Here is a 20,104-nt window from a genome sequence, read left to right on the forward strand (position 1 = left end):
TCATGGTACAAACACAAAAAGGACTATTGTCGCTGGGGAATGTTCATCCCTCACAGGAGGCTTCTGATTAGAATTAGATTTTTGTTTTGTTAAAAAATGTTTTGGTAGTTTGTATCGTATTTGATTTAGTTTTACCCACATTTTTTCCTTTTTGGGATGCTTATAATTAACCAGCACAGTAGGTGGCAGAATGCACATGTAATTGTTGCGAACGCCATTATACCATAGAAGAAGAAGAAATAGAATTGTCTGGAAACGGAAATACGTAAACAAGCTGCGTCTGTCCGTGTTGTGTCGACGACCAAAGCTGTACGCTATTTTTGTTCTTAGAACATTTTGTACGGAAAATATACAACTATGGCTATGCAAGCAGCTAAACGAGCTAATGTAAGTTCACATTTGTCATGGTTTTTTTGTGTTCAAATTATAGCTACAATCAACTGAGTCAGGTTTTATGTCTAGAAATACAGAACTAGCGTGGTAGCTGGATGGCTAACGACGTTAGCTAGCCACGTTAACGTTTTAAGAAACACAATACAGACGGATGGCTTCATCGATTAATTTGAATTTTATGAAGACATTAACTATAAAACACAACTTAAATTAATTTTTTGTGGGGAAATAATAGCTTGTCATTTTTACTGAAGTCTCGAGCTAGAAAGCGAACTATGCGAGTGAGCTAGTAGCTTGCTTTCAACTGCGTAACTAACGTTAGTAACGTTGACATTACTGTTTATAACTTGGCACAGTTGTTGATACTTATTTGACTTGATTTGGTTATAATTTTTTTTAAAGCCCAGTTTGTGCCGGCACTTAAAATTAGGGCCAGATTAGAGTTGTCTCGAATGTAATTCTCAAATTTGAGCTGGGTCGAGGGAAACTCAGGCCTGCGCAATTGGTGCCAGCTCAATTAGAATTCGGGCTAGTGACGTCTTTATTATGGTACCACCAAGCTGATCACTGCTGGAAGCGCCACAGCAGTCTAAGGCACTGCATCTCCGTGCTAGAGGCGTCACTACAGACCCTGGTTCGATTCCAGATAGTATCACAACTGGGCGTGATAGGGAGTCCCATAGGGCAGCGCACAATTGGCCCAGCAACGTCCGGTGTAGGCCGTCATTGTAAATTGGAGTTTGTTCTTAACTTGCCTAGTTAAATACATTAACTAGTGGTGCATGACTCCGACCCTTGTGATTGGAGTCGTAGGAGTCAACTCTGGCTCTACTCCCTAAGTGCGCTGAAACAATGTACACACAATACACCATCTCATTATTATGGAGTCTGACTAGGAAGACTCAATTTGCGTTTTAGTGGAATGACATGAGCATGATTCTGCCCATTTGCCCATAAAATGACTATTTTTGTTTGAATATAGGTGATGTGTGAACTAGAATATTAGTGATATTTCTGCTGTGTGAAGCCTTGATGGATCCCATTGGATGATGTGTGCACTCTACGCTGATAAGCCTATTCTTTTCCATGTTATTGCCTAGTTCAGGCAAGCATTACCAGAGATGTTGGTTCTGTAATTATTATCCAAGCCTGTGTGTTATTCCAGAGGATGATTCACACACAATTTGTTTTCCAAAATGCCCCTTGTAATGATTTTTCTTCAAATTGAATTGACCAACAGAAGCCTGGAGGTTATTGTCGGCATGAAGATATTTCAAAGTCATGTCTAGATAGCTCGTGCTCGGCCGCCTAATGTATAGTTCTCCCATATTATTTACATTGATGAAGTGAGCTCATAATCATTATTTTAGCGATCCATCCATGGTAGATGTCCTTCCTGACGACAATGCCCCCACATCCTGCTGATTTGAGCTGCTGAATCGCATTTGCGCTTGACTATGTTTATGGACGAGAAAGTGAACTTGCCATTTCCAGCTAGTTTAGAGTGGATGCTGCTTTGTGATCTATTGCCTAGGGCATTGCTCTCCAACCCTGTTCGTGGAGAGCTTCCATCCTGTAGGTTTTCACTCCAACCCTAAACTAGCGCATCTGATTCAACAATTAGCTGGTTGATAAACTGAATCAGGTTAGTTACAACTTGGGTTGGAGTGGAAACTTACAGTAAGGTAACTCTCTAGGCACAGGATTGGTGAGCCCTGACCTAGGACATCAACAGCCATCCAGTCTTTCATTAAATAAGCTATAGGCAATCATTTTTATTGCACATTTAGGCCTAATTAAACTGATGCATGTGGCAATGTTCAACTTCAATTCACTGGCACTATGAAGAATAGCTTAGCCATTCTCATTGATAGCCTAATATATATACTTTTGGTGAATTTACGAAGCGTTGCTAAGTACAGATGACCAAGATCTCGTTTATGTGCATGGTTCTGACTGCCTGGCCTGATCCTCTCTCCCTCGCCTGCTCCGCTTTCTCTTTACTATGAAGAACGCTAGTGTGTGTTTGATCTTAGGTCTGTTGCGTGTAGAATAGCTCAGCCTACTCATTGATAGCCCCTACTTTAGTGAACTTGCGCAGGGCATTGCAAGCCAAGAAATGCAATATTGCGATAGCCTACATCTTTTGATTACAGGTCGACAGTTCTGTCTGCCTGCCTGACTGGTGGCCGACAAGCCTGACTGTGTCCCTCCAATCTCTTTCCCTCGCTAGCTCGCTCTTTCTTTGCTGTCCTGGTGAGGGTGAATGAAATTCTCCAATATCTTGCTAGCTAGCAATTTTAGCGAAGCCAGCAGCAGTCACATATTGGCTATCTATCAACATAACATGTATTTTATTTCTGGAGGCAGTGGAAATGCAATTTGAGCCAGCCCAACCTGGGTTGATTTCAAAGTGCCAATGGAAACATGGCTTACATAGAGCTTATCAGTTACAAATTCTGTTTCCTTTGCAGATTCGATTACCACCTGAAGTCAACAGAATACTCTACATTAGAAATCTACCATACAAGATCACAGCTGAGGAAATGTACGACATCTTTGGGAAATATGGACCAATACGACAGATTCGAACGTAAGTTGAAGATTGTGGCTCTGGGTGGGATCAGCCTCTTCTCGTGTGTAGTCTGCAGAACTGTGGCAGGTGTTCAACCACAAAGTCTCATCCTTGTCTTCTATGTCTGTCTTGTTTTGCCCTGTTTTCAGTGGAAACACACCGGAATCAAGAGGGACAGCTTACGTGGTCTACGAGGACATCTTTGATGCCAAGAACGCCTGTGATCACCTGTCTGGATTCAACGTCTGTAACAGATATCTTGTAGTTTTATACTACAATGCAAACAGGGTACGTAGATCTATGTATGATCTATTCTATCAAGGACTTGGCAAAGTCTCTTACCATTGTTGATAAATCATCTCAAGGGGTATCTGGTAGGGATGAATAACTTTCATTGCTTTGTAGATAGAGAAATTATACTGAACAAACAGTGTAGTCAATGCTGGTACATTACATTTTACCCTGTAGGTGTCTGGCGGAAGAGTCCAGCTCTGTGATCATTTCAATTAAACTGAGACAAAGCAATTTGATGTGCCACGAGCAACAGGATGAACCACAGATATTGGGGACAAGCGATGCAAGATGATGCACTCACACAGAGGATCTGCATGGGTGCGCTACTGCACTTCACTCTGCTGCAATGTGAAGCTGCGGGACCAATACATCGGAGACGTTTAGCCTCGCTCTTCGCACTTCGCACTTGTTATGACCAATGATACAGCGTACCATCTCCGTAACGTGACCCGCAGTTTTAACAACTCGCGCTGATCTGAGACATGATATACCGTACGCAAAAGGCAGCATGTCTGCCAACCAAAGCTAGCTTGAAGTAGTTTTGCCCTTTTAGTCTATTTTTCTTGGCAGCCAGAGCATTGCAGAGACGTAGATTCACAGAAACACAATATCAAATATAAATTCACAAATCTCAATAATAGTACAACTAAATAGGAAAATGGCCCTTGGAAAATCCCTTTTGGGGCGGAGCCTTGCTGGCGTCTCGGGGAGGGTGGGGTTGAGCGTGGTGTAATTGTATCTAATGTCCAATGAAATTGGGAGTATAGCAAGTGAAGTGCTCAATAGAGCTAGCTAGATCATCCAATGTAGAATGCACTTTGTCTTGTTTTAAATACACGCCTAAAATGTTGAAAGGTTCAGTGTGCAGGCCAGGGTGAGTTGCCATTTTCCTACTAATACATATATTTTTAAACCAGGTTACTTACCTGTAAAAGTTTTGCTTTGAGAAAAGTTTAATGTTTACTGTTAACCAGAGAAAATCGCAGCTATTGCGTCACTGACGTTTGTGGCCACATCTCGTCACGCTCCCAGTGCAGCACCCTGAAAACCACGTTGACGGGGGTATGACGGTACGCTCTCCTCACGCTGTTGTAGTTTCACTGCTTGTTGTTGTGGAAGTTGGCCCGATATTGCGGTTTACTATGTACATCACTGACTCTACCATTAAGGTGCTAGGTAAATGTTTGCCGGACAAGTCTGCCTGTCTGATTTGCGGAAGAAAAAAAGCAAATGTATAGTTTTGCTCTTGAGCGTGTAAAATTCATGGTTTCCATGTCACTCTTTCTCTCTCAGGCGTTCCAGAAGATGGACACCAAGAAGAAAGAGGAGCAGCTGAAGCTTCTGAAGGAGAAATACGGCATCAACACAGATCCTCCAAAATAGACTCGCCTTTTTCCCCCTCCTCCCCATTGTCCTTCCCTGGTACAGAGTGTGCATTTTGACAAGTGTGAAGTTGTTTGTTGCAAAATTTAGCACGCAGGTGTTTTCTACTTTTGTTAGATTTCATTGCGTTTGGCAGGCCTGTTTTTTAATGTTTTTTTAAACTTTGTTTCTGTGGTGCATATTGAACACATACCATCTCTGAAAAATCTTCCACAAAATGTATGCATCAAATCTATTCATACAAATTCACTTTTAGATTTCAGAGTCTGTCAAATAAATGTATTTTGGTAAAATTGTCCCTTTTTATAAAATCTGCTGGCCATACATGCGTCTTGCGTGAATGCACATCTTATAGCACTCTTGGTGAAAAGGTAACAAGTTCCAGGTCAAAGTAGAGGTATAGGTCACAATCGTTGCATACAGGCACTCACGACTGCCTGCAGTTCTATTGTATATTATATACACACACAATGCGCAGGGTCTTTCACACTATCCTGAACCGGGGATCTTTGCAGTCAGTATTTCACAGTATAACAGCCTGTTTTTATTTTGTCTCGGCTAACACCATATTTGCCATGGGGATAGTTCAGCTTGTATTTAGAGAACAGATGTTCTGGGAGTTGGTAAATCTATATCCAAGACATCAACAAGAGGACAATCTCTATCATTGGTTTGCCTGCGTATTCTGATATCACTTAACACAAGCGACATCTGGTGGCTATATGCAGTACACATTCAGAAAACAGACCATAGTTATTTTATTAGTTTAAATCACAACACAGAGTAGTGCAGCCATGTTATCAGGGACACAATACATGCTACATGTACAAAATAATCCTTCAGTTGACACTGTTGCCTTTGCTTACATTTGGTATCTGATTAATAATCGTTTTAAGTACAAGCATTTCTGGGCGAAGATGTTCATGTGAAGTTTCAGATTTACAGACGGTCAGCCTAATTTATTGAGGAATGATGGTGGACTTGGTCTTCCTATCGCAGTCAATTTGAAAATAAATGAATCAAATAACTCCTCCCAAATGTGCAGATGACATGTGAAACAAAATGGGTAGTTAAGTTACCAAATTGCAACCAATGATTTATATAAGCAGTGTCTGCACTCTTTCAACAAGGCAACAGTAAACATGTCCTCCCCCACCAATGATACAGCGCCCTTCCTTGGGCCGATTGGGATCGTGTGATAAACACATTTCTGTTAATTACTAATATAGCGCCTGCCTTGGTCCAATCGGTGTAATTTAGTAAACGCTGGATCTCTGGCAACACGCATTATTCACCCAAGTTTCGTCCAAATCGGGCCAGAGCTGTCTGAGAGATTGCGCGTGACCATCGTACGGAGACAGATCCACAGTACCGGGACAACGAAGGTGTACAGGTGAATTACTTAATATTTCCAGTCAAACTGGGGTCTAGGCTGCTGCCGAATCTGTTTGTGCTGTCTTGCCAACTCCTATGTCGCGCCGTGACAAGATGGCACAAACCGATCTGGGACCAGGCCAGGGGGTCTCGGGCTTTTTCTAAGAAGTTGTCTTTATGGGAGGACAGGATACACTGCACCTGAAAAGGAGCTACTATACAGTGTGTATGCTTCAGTGAGGGGAATAAAAAAGTACAAAAAGTTGATCAATAAAGAGGAGCGCGTCCTTGGGTACAAATTGGGCAAACTGTATAGCCTACCAAAACATGAAGGGGTTTTGTCCTCTTGGCTTGGTTCATAAAGAATGGCATTCACTTTGTTCTTTCAACACATTGCTCCTTTTTTTTTACACTCCTTTTTTAAACTGAAAGAGACAAACAATATGAGATAATATCAATCAATGTCTAACACAATGTCGCTCTGGCCTTAGATCATTTCCTCTTTATATCTATGAGTGGTATTAATAAACTCATGACAGGAACTTCATTGAATTCAGCACATTGATTTGCAACCTGTATCTTCATTGAAGAGATGGTGTGATGACATAGACCAAAACTAAGTGGAACAATAATATGTAGGATGAAATGCACTTAAAACCTCTACATTTGTTATTGGGCTGAGCTAATTTTCAGATAGATGTTACATTGCCTCTCATTAGTTATGCCTCATAAGCTATACTTCCTCCGACAATACTGATGAGGTGGTTTTATTTCAATGTATTTCATTTCTTTCGGTCCAATTCAGCCAAATATTTTTCTTGTATTCATACAGACTTTTGTTTTTTGTTGTTAAATATGCCACATTTAATATCTCCTCATTCAAAATGGGCTCATGAGATGGTAGATTTTAAATAGGGGTATGTTTACTATTATTATTATGAACTATTATTATCTACAAGGAACATGCTCCCACAAAAATAATGTCTTGACAAATCACAAACAATTTACATCCCATTCATCAATACTTGTGACCTATACTGTCATATGCTTTTCATATTCAAATATTGGATGTTTAACTGTTGAACGGCATTTCGTTGACAAGCTTTGTCTTCGTTATTCTTATAAGGATGCAAAATAAGGAGATTATTTTTAAGGCAAAACCTAAAGGCATGCAAATGAACTCCATTTATATTCGCCAACAGTACAAGCACATTTGGAAGGAAAACGTTTGTGATGAATAGGCTACTAATCCATCTCTTTATCTATCCAAATCTAATCTTTTAGAAGAATAGATACTTGGTTTGTCAGAAACAGTTACGTTACCATAGGAATTTGACTTGGTTGACATTGCTCAATATATGAAACACGTAGCTAGCGTCAGTAAACTCAGAATAATAAGTCGTAGCGTAATTCAACATAGCACATCACTGATGCTCAAGCTCCAGTGGAATGAGTGTATGGAAAATACTTTGCACACTTCACATTTTGGCAGTTGATTTTAAATCATTGAAATATAACATTTATATATCTGTATATTTGTGCGTATTGTGAATATGTTGTGAGTGTGCAGTTTGTTTGTATCTTGTGGGGTGTGTGTAGCTCGTTATGTGTGTGTGTATATGTACGTATAAATTGTTTCTAGCAAATAACATTCTCATGCACACAAGTGTTTCAAACATCAAGAAGCGGATCCATTGAAAGGTAGTCCAAGCATATTTTTTTTTTCAGTGGAAATAGCTGCAAACTGAATGGAACATGAATCTTCTGTGCAGTCTGTGGCGGTTCTCAAGCTCCCCTTCTCCTCTATTTCTGCAGGTCACACTGCAGGAGTAATACAATGGAAGGGTCGCTCTTTGCTGCCTCTTTGAACTCGTCCAGTGATATCTGGTCGTCGTTGTTCTTGTCCATCTTGCTGAAGATCTTGTCCACTCGCTGCTCGGGCGTCAGGCCGTCCTCGTTCATCTTCATCATGATCACAGTCCCCACCATCTTGTAGATGGCCTTCACAGAGGGGGAGAAATTATAGTTCAATCATCAAGTAGAGACATTTATAGGTCAAACACGTTCTCCGAAAAACCCAACCTGATTTGTATTCAAGGCACCTACTGTACAAGGGCATAAAGGGCAAGAGGAGGAAATGTACAAATTCAGAAGGTGAAGAGTCAAATCTAAAGTGCAGAACAAAAGGCATTTTTTGAGAAAGACCCCGTAACCATGACTAATATTTCAACACCTTAAACTCATATGACATGAATAGCTGAACCATAGAGATTTGGTTGCATCCTAAAACGGTACCATATTCCCTATAGAGTGAACTACTTTTGACCAGAGCCCTATGGGCCCCGATTTAAAAGTGGTGTACTACGTAGTGAATAAGATGCCATTTGGGACACAGAATATGATTCAAGCTTCATCTGTATGGGCTGAACTCTACCTCAATGATCTCCAGCATCTCCACTCGTGTGATCTTGCCATCTCCATCCAGGTCGTACATGTTGAAGGCCCAGTTGAGTTTCTGTTCGAAGCTGCCTCGAGACGTGATAGACAGGGCACAGATGAACTCTCTGAAATCGATGGTGCCGTCCCCGTTCTTATCAAAGGTCCTGAATGCATGCTGGGCAAACTTTGAAGCATCTCCGTAGGGGAAAAACTGAAAGCGAGAGAAAAAGAACAGAAGAGATCCCATTTGTATTAGTTAGAAGGGGAACCCCAGCCTCACAAGCAGGTTCATCAATCATTCAAGACGATACCACATGTAGCTGTCTATACCTTTGATATTAGTTCATGGCACATACAGTACTGTACAGTACATGATGTGCCTGATCGCCATCCTACTAAGCAGTGTGTGTGTGTGTGTCCGTGTGTGTGTGTGTGTCCGTGTGCGTGTGTGTGTATGCATGCATGCATGGACTCTGGGTAAGTGTATGTCTGACACTCAGCGTGTATGACACCACAGCATATTGTTGAGAACCCGCAGTGGGATGCAATGCGGACCTAAGCTTTATAGTCAGTCTGGGAGAGGGAGATGGAGAGGAGAGATGCATAGAAAAAAAGGAGGAAAGGAGCGAGAGAAGTGGATAGTGAACGAGGGAGAGAGCAGAACGCTCCCTCTGTTCACGAGATGGAAACATTGTGGCGCTTCGACATGATTAAGCTCTCAGAGTGCAGACTTGTCCAGCCACTGACTTTAACAGTGCCTGCCTGCCTACTTTAGAAGCTATGTTGTCTGCAGCTCAAATGGCTCCCCACTAGGTCTGGTCAAAAGTAGTGCACTTTTCATTGCACCCTGTTCCCCATTAGGGTGGACCCTTCAGTGTTCCTCCCCACAAACTCACAGCTGCAACAAATGCACCCAGTAATTAACAATACACTGTTGAGTGCAAACCCGAAAAGCTTGATAATATCATTTAGAATTCTACCTAAATCTTCCACTATAGTCCAATTACATTCATAATCACATCACAAGGACAGCATTAACAAATCATAAATATTTGTCATGTTTTTAAGGAGGATGATGTCCTTAAAAGCTCTAAAAAAAAAATGAATCGTTCTACACAGCTCATTTTCACTGAAGCTGTTTTTATTGAGTGTTAAATAAACACATATTAGGATTATTCTTTTTCAGATATCCTGGTTGAAGGATTCTGGATTTCCTGCTTATCCCACACTGATTCTGGGAATATTCCAACTGGGATTTCTGTAAAACATTGTTTTAAATTGGGAGAATGTTTGACACATCCATTTTCCTATTCCTGGACCTACTGTGGTTCAGACAGTGCCTCCGTGGACAATACACAGACGGACAGGGTAGAGGCTAATGGACTGTAAAGAAACACCATGTAAGATATGATGAGTTTCTGTTGCTGTATTCTAGTTGGGAGGCTGTGGTTCAGTTGGGTTCTCCAGGGAAAAAGGCGAATTCATTAGAGCAGACCTTCCACTTGCCCTCTCTGATAGCAGGAGTAGAGGTGTTGGAGAATACGAGCTCTGCTCCGCTCTCAGAACACATGCCTTACAATGGGATGTGCCACTGCCAAATAAATCCCTACAGATCTAAATAGTTTTCAAAGTGTTGCCCTGGTTTGTCCTGTAGCTGTTTCTCACACTAAAAAACAACAGAAACACTCACTCCTTTGAATATAATGAATGTATGAAATGCATGAAGTTCTTATGAAGGTACCCTTCAAATGAAAGTTATCTAACACTCGCTGCCTGTCTTTGCATAATGACACTTCCAGAACCCACACCCTGTTTAAAATCTGGACAGCACAGAGCCCAGAGCACAGGGCACAGAGCCCAGAGCACAGGGCACAGGGCAAGGCTATGAATTCTAATGGCAGCTAGCAGAAGGCAATAGTCCTGGGGAGTGAGTTCTGCAAACTGTCCATCTGCAGAAATGTCCTCCCATAAAAAAATCTGCCGCAGTGGCAAACTGATCAGACTGCAGTTGAAAGTTAAAGGAAAGAGAGAGGGAAGAGGGAGAGGGAGAGAGAGGAAGATAGAGGGAGGTGGCGAGAAGGGGGACGAAGAGAAAGAGAGACAGATTGAGGGAGAAAGAGAGATGGAGGGATAGAGAGAAAGAGAGAAAACGACACCGAGTGAGTACAGTTACATGCACACAATAACACTATTATTGTAAATAGTCAGATTAATATAATTGTTTGATTGAACTTTTACATGCTTTGCAAGAATAACTATTTCCCTTATAAATCTGTTTAAATTGATACACCCGAAATCAGGCTGCCTGATGGGACTTTAGTAAATGCAGAAAATCGTCATTCAAAATAAAGGTTCTATATCACAGCGACCATGTTATTTTTGGGAAGCCTATTTGATTCTGAGTTTAGACATACTGAAAGTCTGTCAAGTCTGTATGTGAAACTATTCTACGATACATACTTATGCAGACTTCAGTTATGACCTTATGCTGATGAAGATAACCAGAATAAAGTGTTAAGATGACTAATGTCATACTCGGCCTAGAGCCATAATCAGTTTAATATCGAATTATTACCGTGAATGCAGTCGTACTCGGTGAGAAACAGAGAGATAGCGAGAGAATGAAAGCGAGAGAAGAGACAGAGACAGAGATAGACAGAGAATGAAAGCGAGAGAAGAGACAGAGACAGAGATAGACAGAGAATGAAAGCGAGAGAAGAGACAGAGACAGAGATAGACAGAGAATGAAAGCGAGAGAAGAGACAGAGACAGAGATAGACAGAGAATGAAAGCGAGAGAAGAGACAGAGACAGAGATAGACAGAGAATGAAAGCGAGAGAAGAGACAGAGACAGAGATAGACAGAGAATGAAAGCGAGAGAAGAGGGAGAGACAGAGATAGACAGAGAATGAAAGCGAGAGAAGAGGGAGAGACAGAGATAGACAGAGAATGAAAGCGAGAGAAGAGGGAGAGACAGAGATAGACAGAGAATGAAAGCGAGAGAAGAGGGAGAGACAGAGATAGACAGAGCAAGCGAGCTGTGAGCAGTTGTGGGGTCAGCCTTTCAGTTCCCAGAGAGCCTGGGTGTTCTCTGGGTGTTGTGGGTGTACCAGAGCCTGGGTGTTGTGGGTGTACCAGAGCCTTGGGCCAGGCCTGTGTAACCCTTCCAGGATGTAAGGCACACTGTGATACAGCATGCACAAATGCAAATTGACTCCCTCACAGGGCTGTCCCTGCTGTTCCATATGGCTTGGCACTGTCTGGCTGTTCCTGCTCAGTCAGGAGGGACTGGAGAGACGGGAAGAAAGAAACAAACCAAAGTAAAAGTCCTGCAGAAGTGGAGAGGGGTGGGGAGAGTGAGAGAGGGGTGGGGAGAGTGGGAGAGTGTGAGAGGGGTGGGGAGAGTGAGAGAGGGGTGGGGAGAGTGAGGAGGGGTGGGGAGAGTGAGGGGGGTGGGGAGAGTGAGAGAGGGGTGGGGAGAGTGAGAGAGGGTGGGGAGAGTGGGAGAGTGTGAGAGGGGTGGGGAGAGTGAGAGAGGGGTGGGGAGAGTGAGAGAGGGGTGGGGAGAGTGAGAGAGGGGTGGGGAGAGTGAGAGAGGGGTGGGGAGAGTGAGAGAGGGGTGGGGAGAGTGGGAGAGGGGTGGGGAGAGTGAGAGAGGGGTGGGGAGAGTGGGAGAGTGTGAGAGGGGTGGGGAGAGTGGGAGAGTGTGAGAGGGGTGGGGAGAGTGTGAGAGGGGTGGGGAGAGTGAGAGAGGGGTGGGGAGAGTGAGAGAGGGGTGGGGAGAGTGGGAGAGTGTGAGAGGGGTGGGGAGAGTGAGAGAGGGGTGGGGAGAGTGAGGAGGGGTGGGGAGAGTGAGGAGGGGTGGGGAGAGTGAGGGGGGGGGGAGAGTGAGAGAGGGGTGGGGAGAGTGAGAGAGGGGTGGGGAGAGTGAGAGAGGGTAGGGAGAGTGAGAGAGGGGTGGGGAGAGTGGGAGAGTGTGAGAGGGGTGGGGAGAGTGAGAGAGGGGTGGGGAGAGAGGGTGGGTGGGGAGAGTGAGAGGGGGTGGGGAGAGTGAGAGGGGGTGGGGAGAGTGGGAGAGTGAGAGAGGGGTGGGGAGAGTGAGAGAGGGGTGGGGAGAGTGAGAGGCGGGTGGGGAGAGTGAGAGGGGGTGGGGAGAGTGAGAGAGGGGTGGGGGAGAGAGTGAGAGGGGGTGGGGAGAGTGAGAGAGGGGTGGGGAGAGTGAGAGAGTGGTGGGGAGAGTGAGAGAGGGATGGGGAGAGTGAGTAGGGTTGGGGAGAGTGAGTAGGGGTGGGGAGAGTGAGAGATGGAGTGGGGAGAGATAGGGGGTGGGGAGAGAGAGAGGGGTGAGAAGAGAGAGGGGTGGGTGGGGAGAGAGAGAGGGGTGAGAAGAGAGAGGGGTGAGAAGAGAGAGAGGGGGGAGAGAGGTGGAAGAGAGAGAGTCTGCTGCTGTTCTTCCTCAGCTTGTTCCTCTGTGCGAATCTGTTAGGTTATGAAATACTTAGTTATGTAAAACTAAAGAGGATGATAGGAGGCCAGGATGATAGATGATAGACTGACTGTGAAACTCTGATAAATCAGAGTGATATTATACAGTTGAAGTCAAAAATTTACATACACCTAAGCCAAATACATTTAAACTCAGTTTTTCACAATTCCTGACATTTAATCCTAGTAAACATTCCCTGTCTTAGGTCAGTTAAGATCACCACTTTATTTTAAGAATGTGAAAATGTCACAATAATAGTAGAGAGAATGATTTATTTCAGATCTTATTTCTTTCATCACATTATTTCATCACATTATATATCACAGTATTTGGTAGCATTGCCTTTAAATTGTTTAACTTGGGTCAAACATTTCGGGTAGCCTTCCACAAGCTTCCCACAATAAGTATGGTGAATTTAGGCCCATTCCGCCTGACAGAGTTGGTGTAACTGAGTCAGGTTTGTAGGCCTCCTTGCGCACATACGCTTTTTCAGTCTTGTCCACAATTTTTTTTATGGGATTGCAGTCAGGGCTTTGTGATGGCCACTCCAATTTGTAGTCCTTAAGCCATTTTGCCCCAACTTTGGAAGTATGCCTGGGGTCATTGTCCATTTGGAAGACCCATTTGCGACCAAGCTTTAACTGATGTCTTGAGATGTTGCTTCAATATATCTACATAATTTTCATCCTTCATGATGCCATCTATTTTATGAAGTGCACCAGTCCCTCCTACAGCAAAGCACCCCCACAACATGATGCTGTCACGTTTTGACCATAGTTCATTTGTGTTTTCTTTGTTTTAGTGTTGGTCAGGACGTGAGCTGAGTGGGCATTCTATGTTGTATGTCTAGTTTGTCTATTTCTATGTTTGGCCTGATATGGTTCTCAATCAGAGGCAGGTGTTAGTCATTGTCTCTGATTGGGAACCATATTTTGGTAGCCTGTTTTGTGCTGGGTTTTGTGGGTGGTTGTCTTCTGTCTTTGTGTCTATGCACCAGATAGGACTGTTTTTTTTTTTTTCACATTTGTTGTTTTGTATTTTGTAGTGTTCACGTTTATTGTCCTTATTAAACATGTTGAATACTAACCACGCTACATTTTGGTCCTCCTCTCCTTCAACGGAAGAAAACCGTTACAACATATAAATGTGCCCATCTGGAGATCTGATAGTAATTCTGATTGGCTTAACGCACCACCACTAATGAATGACCTGTGGAGCTTCTCAAAGTCATGTTTTCTTCACCTCAAACAGCAAACAAACAAAGTCTGTTTTTACATCCATTGAGCATAACAATAGATCCTCAATGTATTTGAAAAATGTTTTAGCTCCTCTCCCTTTCGATAACCACTCAGCATGAAAGGGAAAAATGTCATGCTCTGATCCAGTGGAAATGTCGTAAAATAGGCCTACCTGATTACTTCTTATCAGTGCATGACTTGGACTGAAATAGGTTCCAGTACTCATTTTGGGTGCTGGTGGTGTTTATATTTAGGTGCATGAGCTCCATAATACTTTTGAGCTAATATTCTATAAGAAGAACAGGAGCTTAAGCACTGTGAAATTTTGAGGTGCCAGTACTCAGCCGTGGCCCAGTGGTGTAAAGTACTTAAGTAAAAATACTTTAAAGTACTACTTAAGTAGTTTTGGGGGTATCTGTACTTTACTATTAATATTTTTGACTACTTTCACTTTTACTTCACTACATTCCTAAAGAAAATTATGTACTTTACTCTGTTCATTTTCACTGACACCCAAAAGTACTTGTTACATGTTGAGTGCTTAGCAGGACAGGAAAACGGTCTAATTCACACACTTGGTCATCCCTGGTTATCCCTATTGCCTCTGATCTGGGGGACAAACACATGCTTTGCTTGCAAATTATGTCTGAGTTGGAGCTTGCCCCTGGCTATCTGTTTATAAATAAAAAAACACGAAAATGTGACCATCTGCTTTGCTTAAGAAATTTGAAATTATTTATACTTGAAATGTGATGTTTCCTTCCAAGACCTGCAAAATTAACTGCTTTTAGTGTATGCATCAAAGCTCATAGCCAACAGCTGTTTTTCAATCTTTTTTTTTATATACTCTTGATACTTTAAGTACATTTTAGCATTTACATTTACTTTTGATACTTAAGTACATTTAAAACCAAATACTTTTAGACTTTTACTCAAGTAGTATTTTACTGGGTGACTTTCACTTTTACTTGAGTCATTTTCTATTAAGATATCTTTACTTTATCAAGTATGACAATTGGGTCCTTTTTCCATCACTGGTGTAGCCAATGTGATTTATAGTATTTAAAAAAAAAAATGATCAGGATATTTTCTACCTGTAGGCTGCAATATTTTTTACATACTTGGCAATGACAATAGAAGTCAGGAAACTTTTTAGGTTAGTATCATTTTCATTTAGATTTGGATGGAATTTTGACAATGATTTTGAGATATGAAGACGTTATTATAAATGAAATGAAAATGTTTCACGAGAGTGTGCATATGAAAACCATAACTGGCACGTAAGATCAGTAGAGATGGTAAGATAAATTTACATTCCACTTGGGAATGGTTGCCGACTCCTTCACTCCTAATGTGGCATATTTACCGTCAACTTCAGGAGAATAATGGCAGAATCTGCGAAAGCCAGCAGGGGCGTGAGGAGAATAGTTGGATCTGGTTCTGTTTTTTTCTTTTCTTCTTTTGGTTATTTCGATCTCTGTCGCCATCTTCAGGCATTTGTCTTACTTCATCGAACAGAAAACGTTAAGCGTCAGACAAGCTCAATGCACATAGTTGCTTTTATTGAAATACATTGGGCGTGTCTATATATGGAAAAATGCAGGTAAAAAAAAAATGGAACAATCAATTGGTTAAAAGAACAGACAACTTTCGGTCGACCAAGTTTTTTTTATTAGTCGGGGACAAGCCCTATGCTGCCTATAGCGTGTGCCAAACACTGGTTGCGCATTGTGCATAATTAATTGTCTATTAAAACCATTTAAAAGTAAATGCTACAGCCAGCCCACATTATGCAAAATACAAACTTTTGTCAATAGATGATTGTGTTTCTATCTCCTGTCTTGGAAGAGGCTCAGAGATTATACAGGCTATAATGAGGCGCTCCTATCTGACAGCAATACTGCAGCCTCCCCATAATGTCTTGGCAACCGGTCTATTACTTTTGAGTTGGCTTGGCTGTGGAATGAGCAATGGACATGCTAGCCTCTCACCATTACAATAACAGGGGAGGTTAGCATTTTTGGGGTATTTGTGCATCTGTAACTTTCTCACTCATCATTATCCGTAGTCATGGTAGCATCCAATTTATCCTATTCTTATTTACAATAAAAGTGACTCCAAAATGACACAATACATTATTTACCAGCCATTTCTGGATGAAAATACCCTCAAATAATTTAAGCTGACAGTCTGCACTTCCACCTTATAGTCATTGTACCATTTCAAATCCAAATAGCTGAAGTACAGAGCCAAAACAACAAAAACACGTTCAGTTTCCCAATACTTCTGGAGCTCACTGTAATTCCGTTTATGAGGTCCAGAAGCTGCCCCACCAGGCAGCAGCCGCATCCTAGCAGGGAGGCTTTAGTGTTTGTGTGTGTGTGTGTGTGTGTGTGTGTGTGTGTGTGTGTGTGTGTGTGTGTGTGTGTGTGTGTGTATGTGTGCGTGCGTGCTTGCGTGCGTGCGTGCGTGCATGTGTGTGTGTAGGCCCAGGCAGCCACAGCTGGCCTAATAAACGTTGATGTCTGTCGGGTAGAGAGAGGAACAGAGCAACGATGACCAATGCTCCAAGCTTAGCCAAGAGCCCTCCAGACACAACCCAAATCACACAGCACTAAGTGGAACATAAACGCCTTCATAATCAGAGTACAAGCTGTCACCTCCACTATTTTCTGCTCTGTCCTCGCCCTATCTGAAAGAGAGTGGGAGAGAGAGAGGGATGGGGAAAGAGGGAGATAGGGAGGGAGGGAGAGGAGTTGGATATAAGAGAGGGAGGGTGTTAGAGGAAGCGGTAAAAAGAGAGAGAAGTGGAGAGAGAGAGATGCAGGGACCTTGCTCGCCGTGGCCACATTAGCTATGCAGTCACACTCCCAACGGAGGCCATTTCACATTATCATAACAGCAGTGGCCATGATCAGGCTCTGGATGCAACAAGGCTTATGCAAGCAGAATGACAACAGCCCTGCCTGAGGCATATCACCCTACTCTCTGACACACACTGTCTCATAACCACGATAAGAAGAGAACATTCTCAGAGTAAAAGCTTTTGCTGTTGCCTATATAATATGAAACAGTTATGATCTTTTCCAAATGATATTTTAGTGGCATATTAAGTGGAAGAGGATCATACTACCACAACCATTACTAGATATATACTGTAACAACAACAACAATAACAACAAAACAACAAACTAACATTTATGGAGACTTCTTACTTGCTTCTGTACAGGCTCCTATGATGACTCAACCCTGGCTGGCACCCTGTCCCACATTCGTCAGTGTATTTTGACAACCGACAGGACAGGGTTGGACTGCGTATAAGCCCTGATCGAAAGTAATGCACTATATAGGGAATAGGGTACAATTTGGGACGCACACCTAGGTTGGGCTGCCCAAATGGATGACCTGCCCTCTTTCCAGTCTCTGCCCTAATGGCCAATAATGCCTGGGCTGGATGGGTACCATGGCGACTCTCTGTCTCTGTCATACACAACATTTTCCATTGACAGTGTGTCACATGGAGACATGGAGAGGCAGAGCCTTCTAAAGCTGCATGAATGGGTCAGTGATATACGGTGCCTTCGGAAAGTATTCAGATCCCTTGACTTTCTCCACATTTTGTTACGTTACAGCCTTACTCTCAAATGGATTAAATTATATTTTTTTCCTCATCATTCTACACACAGTACCTCAAAACGACAAAGTGAAAACAGGTTTTTAGAAAATGTTGCGAATTTGTTAAAAAAAAAAAAAAAAAAATACCTTATTGACATAAGTATTCAGACCCTTTGCTATGAGACTCTAAGTTGAGCTCAGGTGCATCCTGTTTCCATTGATCATGGAAATCCGTGGAGCTCCGAGGAACTCTTTAGCTCTGTCAGAGTGACCATCGGGTTCTTTGTCAGCTCCCGGACCAGGGCCAGCCGACTCCACTAAGAAGGGCCCTGGTCCGGGAGCTGACAAAGAACCCGATGGTCACTCTGACAGAGCTAAAGAGTTCCTCTGTGGAGATTGGAGAACCTTCCAGAAGGACAACCATCAGCACTCCACCAATCAGGCCTTCATGGTGGATTGGCCAGATGGAAGCCACTCCTCAGCAAAAGGCACATGACAACCAGCTTGGAGTTTGCCAAAAGGCACCTAAAGGACTCAAATCATGAGAAACAAGACCCTCTGGTCTGCATGCCAAGAGTCACGTCTGGAGGAAACCTGGCACCATCTCTACGGTGAAGCATGGTGCTGGCAGCATCATGCTTTGGGGATGTTTTTCAGAAACGGGCTGGGAGACTAGTCAGGATCGAGGGAAAAGATGAACGGAGCAAAACACAGAGAGATCCTTGATGAAAACCTGCTCCAGAGCACTCAGGACCTCAGACTGGGGTGAAGGTTCACCTTCCAACAGTACAACGCCCCTAAGCACACAGCCAAGACAACGCAGGAGTCGCTTTGGGACAAGTCTCTGAATATCCTTGAGTAGCGCAGCCAGAACCCGGACTTGAACCCGATCGACCTGAAAATAGCTGTGCAGCGACGCTCCCCATCCAACCTGACAGAGCTTAAGAGGATCTGCAGAGAAGAATGGGAGAAACTCCCCAAATACCGGTGTGCCAAGCTTGTAGCGTCATACCCAATAAGACCCGAGGCTGTAATCGCTGCCAAAGGTGCTTCAACAAAGTACTGAGTAAAGGGTCTGAATACTTATGTGCATGTAATATTTCAATGTCTAAAAACCTGTTTTGCTTTGTCATTATTATTATTATTATTATTTTTTCACCTTTATTTAACCAGGTAGGCTAGTTGAGAACAAGTTCTCATTTACAACTGCGACCTGGCCAAGATAAAGCATAGCAGTGTGAACAGACAACACAGAGTTACACATGGAGTAAACAATTAACAAGTCAATAACATAGTAGAAAAAAGTCTATATACATCGTGTGCAAAAGGCATGAGGAGGTAGGCGAATAATTACAATTTTGCAGATTAACACTGGAGTGATAAATGATCAGATGGTCATGTACAGGTAGAGATACTCGTGTGCAAAAGAGCAGAAAAGTAAATAAATATAAACAGTATGGGGATGAGGTAGGTAAAATTGGGTGGGCTATTTACAGCCTATGTACAGCTGCAGCGATCGGTTAGCTGCTCAGATAGCAGATGTTTGAAGTTGGTGAGGGAGATAAAAGTCTCCAACTTCAGCGATTTTTGCAATTCGTTCCAGTCACAGGCAGCAGAGAACTGGAACGAAAGGCGGCCAAATGAGGTGTTGGCTTTAGGGATGATCAGTGAGATACACCTGCTGGAGCACATGCTACGGGTGGGTGTTGCCATCGTGACCAGTGAACTGAGATAAGGCGGAGCTTTACCTAGCATGGACTTGTAGATGACCTGGAGCCAGTGGGTCTGGCGACGAATATGTAGCGAGGGCCAGCCGACTAGAGCATACAGGTCGCAGTGTTGGGTGGTATAAGGTGCTTTAGTAACAAAACGGATCGCACTGTGATAAACTGCATTCAGTTTGCTGAGTAGAGTATTGGAAGCTATTTTGTAGATGACATTGCCGAAGTCGAGGATCGGTAGGATAGTCAGTTTTACTAGAGTAAGTTTGGCGGCGTGAGTGAAGGAGGCTTTGTTGCGGAATAGAAAGCCGACTCTAGATTTGATTTTAGATTGGAGATGTTTGATATGAGTCTGGAAGGAGAGTTTACAGTCTAGCCAGACACCTAGGTACTTATAGATGTCCACATATTCTAGATCGGAACCATCCAGGGTGGTGATGCTAGTCGGGCGTGCGGGTGCAGGCAGCGAACGGTTGAAAAGCATGTATTTGGTTTTACTAGCGTTTAAGAGCAGTTGGAGGCCACGGAAGGAGTGTTGTATGGCATTGAAGCTCGTTTGGAGGTTAGATAGCACAGTGTCCAAGGA

At 43.0% G+C, this 20,104-nt stretch overlaps 2 protein-coding genes across 2 annotated transcripts in view; one reads left to right on the forward strand and one right to left on the reverse strand.

The window, feature by feature from the left end:
* The first annotated feature begins 237 nt into the window (after positions 1-237).
* On the forward strand, positions 238-4,969 carry LOC112250528 (splicing factor 3B subunit 6). The gene is made up of 4 exons (XM_024420750.2): positions 238-387; positions 2,868-2,986; positions 3,118-3,256; positions 4,556-4,969. Exons 1-4 carry the CDS (start codon positions 358-360, stop codon positions 4,643-4,645), a joined length of 378 nt encoding a protein of 125 aa, XP_024276518.1. The 5' UTR covers positions 238-357; the 3' UTR covers positions 4,646-4,969.
* A 417-nt stretch (positions 4,970-5,386) lies between these two features.
* LOC112250527 (visinin-like protein 1) overlaps positions 5,387-20,104 on the reverse strand; it is a 58,116-nt gene continuing 43,398 nt past the window's right edge. Inside the window, exons 3-4 of the mRNA XM_024420749.2 lie at positions 8,454-8,669; positions 5,387-8,020 (exon numbers count right to left, since the gene is read on the reverse strand). Of these exons, the coding sequence (XP_024276517.1) occupies positions 7,823-8,020; positions 8,454-8,669 (414 nt within the window). The 3' untranslated portion in view covers positions 5,387-7,822. The remainder of the gene's footprint in view (positions 8,021-8,453; positions 8,670-20,104) is intronic.

Source organism: Oncorhynchus tshawytscha, linkage group LG05 (assembly GCF_018296145.1).
Source record: "Oncorhynchus tshawytscha isolate Ot180627B linkage group LG05, Otsh_v2.0, whole genome shotgun sequence".
Classification (NCBI taxonomy): domain Eukaryota; kingdom Metazoa; phylum Chordata; class Actinopteri; order Salmoniformes; family Salmonidae; genus Oncorhynchus; species Oncorhynchus tshawytscha.

Coding starts and splice junctions, on each gene's coding strand:
- LOC112250528 (XM_024420750.2), top strand. CDS start 358: ATGGCTATGCAAGCAGCTAAACGAGCTAAT. Junction 388..2,867: donor AAGCAGCTAAACGAGCTAAT/GTAAGTTCACAT, acceptor TTTCCTTTGCAG/ATTCGATTACCACCTGAAGT. Junction 2,987..3,117: donor CCAATACGACAGATTCGAAC/GTAAGTTGAAGA, acceptor CCCTGTTTTCAG/TGGAAACACACCGGAATCAA.